This window comes from Scylla paramamosain, chromosome 4 (genome assembly GCF_035594125.1).
Source record: "Scylla paramamosain isolate STU-SP2022 chromosome 4, ASM3559412v1, whole genome shotgun sequence".
NCBI lineage: Eukaryota > Metazoa > Arthropoda > Malacostraca > Decapoda > Portunidae > Scylla > Scylla paramamosain.
The window spans coordinates 27,786,533-27,794,526 of record NC_087154.1 but is presented as its reverse complement, the minus strand read 5'-3'; the positions used below and the strand labels follow the sequence as shown (position 1 = coordinate 27,794,526).

The 7,994-nt window shown below is 40.9% G+C and overlaps 1 protein-coding gene across 6 annotated transcripts in view; it reads left to right on the top strand.

Moving 5' to 3' along the window:
* LOC135099938 (ATP-dependent RNA helicase TDRD9-like) overlaps nucleotides 1-7,994 on the top strand; it is a 94,193-nt gene that overhangs the window by 62,405 nt on the left and 23,794 nt on the right. For all 6 annotated transcript variants that reach the window (XR_010268456.1, XR_010268457.1, XM_064002664.1 and 3 more), the window contains one exon: nucleotides 3,839-3,980. Coding sequence is in view for 4 of the 6 variants with exons in the window: in XM_064002664.1 (XP_063858734.1) it covers nucleotides 3,839-3,980 (142 nt within the window). In the remaining 2 variants the exon portion in view is untranslated. The remainder of the gene's footprint in view (nucleotides 1-3,838; nucleotides 3,981-7,994) is intronic.

The following is a 7,994-nucleotide window of genomic DNA, read 5'->3' as shown; positions in this document are numbered from 1 at the left end:
TTTGGTTTAGAAGATCATTGATGAATAATAGGAAGAGAGTTGAGTGTTCAACAATACCATTGCCAGATGCCACATAAGCGCATCTGAAACATAAACAAATTCCCCACTCTTCTGCGAAGCTTCTAAAACGTCTACTGCGGAATGCTGTATCATTGTCCAGAAGAATTTCACGAGGGGTGCTCTGCTCGTAAAACACTGATTCCAGTTGTTGCACCACACAGGCTGCAGTTTGTAGTTGCAGCTGCCGCCATATCGAGAAACGTGAAGGTCCATGATGGTCAAGTACGGGCGGGTGGCATGATGGGTGATGCTGATGCCGATTCGCTGCCATGTTTCTTTCATCTCTATTACACCAGCCTGCCACCTCTCAGGAGCAGGGTCGATGGATCGACACACCTGGCAACTCGACACCACTTGTTAAACTTCACGTCTCACAATGGTTGGGTCGACATGTCTGACAAAATGCAAAGTTCGTCTAACACCTGGGTGACCACAAGTCATGATGCAGTTTCACGATGTTACAGTGCTGCTCCTCCACACACGCCACTGCACACGCTATGTTACTCTTCTGCCCCTTAGGGCACACTTTGATTTTGTCTGGGGTGATCAGCCACTTCCAAAGAACTCTGGTCAGCACATCTGCCTTGTTTACTGCAGAATTCACTCCATGCACAGTCACTTCCAAACTGTATTCTTCACAGATCACTTTCAAGGTGTTCAAGCGCCTGCAAATGAGCATTTCTCCCGCTGCTTTTGTTTTCAAATGGGATTTCCCAGTTAGGGCGTCAGATATCCAGTGATGAACAGTGAATGAATCTGTCATGAGGTGTACACACGTCATGCCCTACACAACAGCCAGATTCACTCCCTTCAGTGCAGTATCCATTTCCACCATGTTAATGTGCACGCTCCCATCTTGTCGAAGGTAACAGGCATCTTCTACGATGTCATCATTCACCTCCACTGCTACACGTAACGCCAACAAGCTGGCGTCTACTCACATTGTAGCTGTATTGCCCGAGATATCCCAGCACCCTCCAGCAGGGTCTTGGAGACTCACACGCTGCACCACGTCATCCACTATGGCTTGTAACTTTGTGTCATCAGTTTTGTTGTCCCATGTCCTCGTCAGAAGAGTAACTCTTCTCTTGATGAACGACGCTGCGGGTCACACCCACCTGCACACAGGCAAATGGTCCACCAGCTCTCTGCACCACAAGAAGAGCGACCTCCTTGTTAACAACACAGGTGCTTCCTTGATGTTGTTATCCCTCCGCCACTAAAATTTTCACACCTCCTACCTGCAGCCCTAGGACACAGGCTCCTTCCTCCACACGTTGGGTAGGGTTACATTCCAGACCAAACTGACATAGTTGATTGACTACCACGCCAGATGTTATGAGGTCCTCATTGACAAGAATGTCGTCCACATAGGGCGAAGCAGCTTCCTTGATGACGTCCTGCTTTAACACTTCTGACACGACTGCCTTCATTACCATGGGGGTGATACTGAGGCTAAATCCCAGCCTGGTTAGGCAATACTGTTGCCCTCTGAAGAAGACAGTCTGGTAGGGCCACATTGAGTGGTGCACATGTACTTGCAGGTATGCCTTCCTCAGGTCGAGTAAAGCAACATTACAGCCCATCTGGTGCCACTCACGTAACTTATTAGCACACACACATCCACATCTGCTGTGTGTGTCTCCACGTGAGTGTTCAGTTCTCTGTAGTCCAGCACTGGCCACACCTTTCCCTTGTTCTTTTGAATGACAGCTATTAAGGGAATCAGTCCTTTGTGCTTCCCAAACTCTTTTTTCATTGTAAGGAAGCAGCCATCCTTCGTCAATCTATTCTTCTAGTTCAGACTTGTATTCCCTCCACACCATCACAGGAACATGATACTCAGCAATTCCATTAAGGAGGTGGCCTGGCTTCTCACCTACAGCCCATCTCTACCGCACAGTCCATGCTTTAGCGCTGTTCTCATAACTGACAATGAAATCTTTTTCCACCACTTCAATTTTCAACAGCAGCATTGGCCTACCACTAATCATCACCCCACACACACTTCGCTAGCCTAATTGCACATCACAGGAGGACTTAACTGCCACACCCCCCACAGCTGTAATACCATTCATGCCCAAAATGATGTCAAAGTTCAGGTCTGAACTTCATTACTAGCACATCAATCTTCTCTGAGATTCCATCTCGAGTCAACATATTCACTCATCCTACACTGACACACTACTGACATTCCCCATTAATCATCAGTAAGTCCACTTTCTTCTCACTCCAGCTTAAACAACACGACACATGAACGATGCTCATCGAACATCCAGTATCGATCAGCACACTCCTCAATACCATCAACAGTCACATGTGTCTCAGGCAGCACTGTATTCACGACACATGAGAGGGAGCCGGCGCTAACGCCCCCCCTCTCACGCAGTTTCCCGGACAGTAAGCATTGACATGCCCCACCTCTTTGCACTGATAGCAGGTGACCCAGCCGCTGCGATTGCCTCTCCGTCATAGTCTCTGCCAGGTGGTTTGGCATTCCACAGTTATAAGACATGAAATCCTGTTTCCTTGTTGGTGGACTATCATGGCTGCGTGTTGCATCCCATCTCAACTGTGCAATTGCTGAAGCGCTGCTGTCTTCCCTCAGCAGTACTCGTGCATGCTCAAGGACTTGTTCAAGTTTCATTGCTTCAAGGCATGTTCCCGTCCAAAGCAGCTGGCAGACGGTGTCTGGTAGACCAGCAACGAATGCACACAAGAGGGCGATGTCGCTCATGCCCCCAAAAAGGGATGACAGATGGCGTAGATCAGCGAGGTAAACGTCAACTACCTCATTGCTCTGTCGCTCTTCAATCGTCAAGCCACGAACAACTTGTACAGCGTAAACTGGTCCATAGCAAAGGCAGAATACAGGGCACCCTTCACCTTCTTGATGTCTTTCTTCTCACTGTCATCCACTTGCTGATATACTGTAAATGCACCCCTGGTGAGTCGTAGATGAACAACAGTGGTCAAGTCTTTGACGTTCCTCAGGCAACACACTAACTCAGCTTTCTCAAACCACTCAGCAACAGGATGGGAGCTCCTGTGGAACTCAGGAATAATTTTCACATTGAGAGTGTAGGCCATTGTCAAAGCCTAGATAGCTTGTAGGAAGGATATTCAAAGTTGTTTCTCCCAGCGAGTCATTTCTTCCCTCAGTGACAAAACAGATGTAGGTGGAAGACAGAGGTGGTGAGGTGGCGAGTGCCCACACCTAACTGCCACTATCCTCACCCAATCCTCTGTCCACACCTCACACAGCCCCCCTGGCAACTGATAACAATGCTTAAACACTTATAATAGTACCCTAACTACAGTTTTGTGTGAAGGAAGAGAGTTATCTTTAGAGGGCAGGCTGTGACTGCCCCCTTGCATTGCGAGACACAAAGAGAAATGTTCAGTGAGGTCGCAGCTGGGTTTAATGATAAGTTCACAGCACATCTTGATCCACTTACCGAGGTTCAGTGTGTATGTATCTATGTATGTCTATAATGTATACACACACACACACACACACACACACACACTCACATTAGTTACATTATAGACAGTACTAATTGCAAATATGGACAATGGCACCATCAAATACTATTAACTCCAAATATGACTATTTTCATCACAAAGCTACCTTCATCACGTTAGCTTTGTGCATTGTAAGTACATAAGCATTTTTTGTTATAGCAGTATACAACACACTTTTACTGTGTTCCATGATATGATGCCTGAGTATTTGAGATTAATACTATAGATTCAGAAATTCATTTTCCATCCTCAGACTTCGGGAAGTAAACATGTTGGCAGTAGAATGTATGCTGGCAGAAGTGAAACCAATTGCCAAATATTCAGATGGATCATGGGGTCCAGATGCTACTAAATGGCTTCAAAAGTATGCCCTCAATAAGAGTTTCACAATTCAGGTATGTTATGTAAAAAAATAAATAAAGAATAAAAAAATATATTTTTTCTCTCTCTCTCTCTCTCTCTCTCTCTCTCTCTCTCTCTCTCTCTCTCTCTCTCTCTCTCTCTCTCTCTCTCTCTCTCTCTCTCTCTCTCTCTCCACTAATTATATTATTAAGATGAAATAATACCACACAAAATTATACATGTGTTAAATGTGTTCCTGAGCATTTCATTTTTTTCAAATAATCAATAGCCCACCCCAGTAATTCCTCTCAGATTTTACTATTTTATGTGCCAAACTGAATCTTCCTTCTTCAGAACCCAACAGTTCATCCTTTGGATATGTTTATGTACTTGAATGCCAATACTAACAGCTGATTGCATTCTTGTATTACTTTAAAACATCATAGAAAATTATGGAATTGTCTGCAATCTTGCACTACACTGAATGCTCCCTATTACTAACTGAGGATTAGGTTTGGCAGAGCCCAGCTCATTTGAGAAATATGCTACTATCCTTGTTCTGCCATGGTTATTATGCTGCATCAGTACAATTCTTATAAGTGTAAATATCTAGACAAAAAGGTCTATTGACATGGGATTTAGTCACTGGTTAATTTAAAGACACTGAATATACTTCTGGCACTCTATAAGCTACACAAAGATTTATTTTTTTATTTTATTTATTTATTTTATATATTTATTTATTTATTTATTTATTTATTTATTTATTTATTTATTTATTTATTTATTTAATTTTTGCTATTATTATTATTATTTCTTTCTTTTAAGTCTGTGATAGATGCAGCTAGTTTAGCAAGTTCTCCATTATGTATGTACATATCTATGTTTTGTATAATCTTAATATTCTGAAGAAATTTCTTACTTTTTCATTTTGGTGTATAGGTTAAGCTTGATGACTGCTCTTACATTACCTGGATCTTGTCTATATTATGAGTCCAAAACAGCAAATCTCCTTTTGTGTTAGTTTTCACTTCAGAAAAATTTGTCTCAAAGCTGTTACTTCTCTATTTATCAGTCTGATAATCTGATGTATACCCATTGATATTATTCTCTCTCTCTCTCTCTCTCTCTCTCTCTCTCTCTCTCTCTCTCTCTCTCTCTCTCTCTCTCTCTCTCTCTCTCTCTCTCTCTCTCTCTCTCTCTCTCTCTCTCTCTCTCTCTCTCTCTCTCTCTCTCTTCAGTAAGAGGACCACAAGTTCTTCTAGGTCTGGGAATCTAGATATTTTCTTATCTGTCTTTCTTGTGTTCCTCATTCTGAGGGAGTGTCTTGCAATGGGAGTGGTTATTGCTGAAGAACCTCCATTTTTAGCATATACAAATCATCTCTATCCACAATTAATATCTTAATTTTCTCCAGCATACACTTTCTTTTCATCCTCTCAATGTAGCCAAACCATCCCATTGCATTTTGTTTCACTCATTTCACCATTACTGTGTGGGTTGTTAGTGTTTATGTGTGGACCCCCTGTCTTTGCTGTCCTTCATAATCTATCTACTGCCCAGTAAATAAATTATGGTCATTCTGTCTGTTTATCCATCCATCAATCTACATAATTTGTGATGACAGGTTCAGCCCCTCTCATAGCTGCCACTAACTCAGGTCAGCTTCCCTAAACCACCTCCTATGTGAGCTTAGTGCAGGGCACAAATACAGTGAATCCAGACATCTGCTGGTTATCTATGGCAATCAAATCTCAGAGGTCACCACTTGGTTTTAAAACCACCTACTGAGAAGGGAGTATTACAAACACTAACTTAATCCTCCAAGTTGAAAAGAATCAATAAGCCACTTTCTAGGGAACAGACAGTATAGACGATGTACACACACTGGGTGAGGGTAATGCCCTGCTGGACAAACAGCCCACAGTAACAGAACCACCCACTGCCCAACAGAAATATTACTCACTCTGGCCAGGTGACAGTGTATTTACAATCTTTCAGAAGACAGATTCCCACCTCCTATAAAATTGTTGGAAATCTGGAATGAATGTAGATAACTGTAGCCTATTGCAAATTATAGTATAATCCTCTAACCCCAGGCAAGCACAGCTATGAGCCTGGACATTAGTAGCATTTGACAAACATAGTTTAACAAGGGAAGCTATATTTCTTGGTGTCGCTCAGACCTCCACTCTTCTTTATTTTCTTTCCATGCCTCCTTGTCCATCTCTCTCCCTCCTCCATCTGTGGTACCAAGTCATTTTTGTCTATTTTTTCTATATTCTTTTTTAATTTGTACATTGTTGTTAGGTCTCCTCTTTCTCTTCTCTCTTGTAGTTTTGGTAATCGCATTTCTTCAAATCTTTCTTCATAGCTTAAGTCTTTCAATTCTGATACCATCTTTTGCCGCTATCCTCTGTATTCTTTCCAGTTTCCATATATCTTTTTTTCTATGTGGAGCCCAAACTACTACTGTTGTGTATTCCAATTTAGGTCTTATCGTGCTTGTTATAATTTTCTTCATCATTTCTTTATCTAAGTCTTTCAATTCTGATACCATCTTTGCCGTTATCCTCTGTATTCTTTCCAGTTTCCATATATCTTTTTTTTCTATGTGGAGCCCAAACTACTGCTGTGTATTCCAATTTAGGTCTTATCATGCTTATTATAATTTTTTCATAATTTCTTTATCTAAATAGTTAAATGCCACCCTAGTGTTTGTTAACAAGCTGTATGTAGAGCCAGATATTTTGCTTATGTGCCTGTCAGGTGATAGTGTGTCATAGGTCATTACACTTAAATGTTTTTCTTCATTACTTTTCATTAATATTTCTCCTCCCATTTTGTAATTCCATTAAGGTCTCTTTCTACTTTTCCTATTTCCAACATGTGGTATATTCTGGCATTAGATTCTGGTTTCCATCTTTGGCTCCATGCATGTATCTTGGAAATATCCTTTTGTAATGCCTTACAGTCATTTTCATCCTTTATTATTTTTGCATCATCAGCAAAGAGGTTTATGTAACTATTTAGATCCTCTGTCATACCATTTACATATATTTGAAACATAATAGATGGCAGCACAGATCTTTTTAGTACCCCACTTGTCACCGCACCAACTTGAATTAGTGTTGTTGATTACTGTTCTCATTTCACTCCCTTGTAAATAATCATCCATCCATCTCAGTGTTACTCCCTTTAATCCTCCTTCATCCTCTAACTTCTATATAAGACATTTGTGAGGAACTTTATCAACTGCTTTCTTGAGATCCAGGTATACCGCATCAACCCATCCATCCCTCTCTTGCACTCCATCTATTACTCTTGTATAAAAGCTCAGTAGATACATACATACATACATATGTACATAAAGGGTCCCATGTGCAGAGTCACATAATCTCAGAATTGAAAGGTCAGGTCATTCCAAGTCAGAAACATTCTGTGGTTTATCACTTTTAATGCCATAATTTAGTTTAGAAGTTACAGGATATTCAATTATGAATATACATCAATGGCAAGGAGCTACACAGTGCTGTCCTGCAATGTCCAGTTGATTGCTAGTGCCATATGGAGTTCATTACATATTAGCTATTATTTGTTATAACGATACATTGCAGTCTTGAACTTCATATTACCTTTATTTATGAAAATCTTGATGTGTAATCAAGTAACATCCTTAACCCTTTCTTTATCACTGCTCCCTGTGAGCATCTGTAAAATTCAACTCTGCTGTCCTGCTGTTTCCTGTGAGCTGCAGGGTTGCATTGGGACATCATCACTTTATCATTACATGATGTATATATGTTCTGTATACCATATATATATTTTTTTTTTTGCATGCATACATAGGTATTGACTATGAGATGCATATGTGATATGTGAAAATAATGTAGAGTAATCCCTCAACTATTATGGATTCACCTATCATGCCCTCAGTACATCACAGATTTTTCTGGCTAATATGTGTAAATTTATATCATGAACTCCTCAGTATATCGCGGGTTTCTGCAGCCATTAAATATTTATATTTTTGTAGATTTTATTTATTTTGATGGTAAAATAAGCAT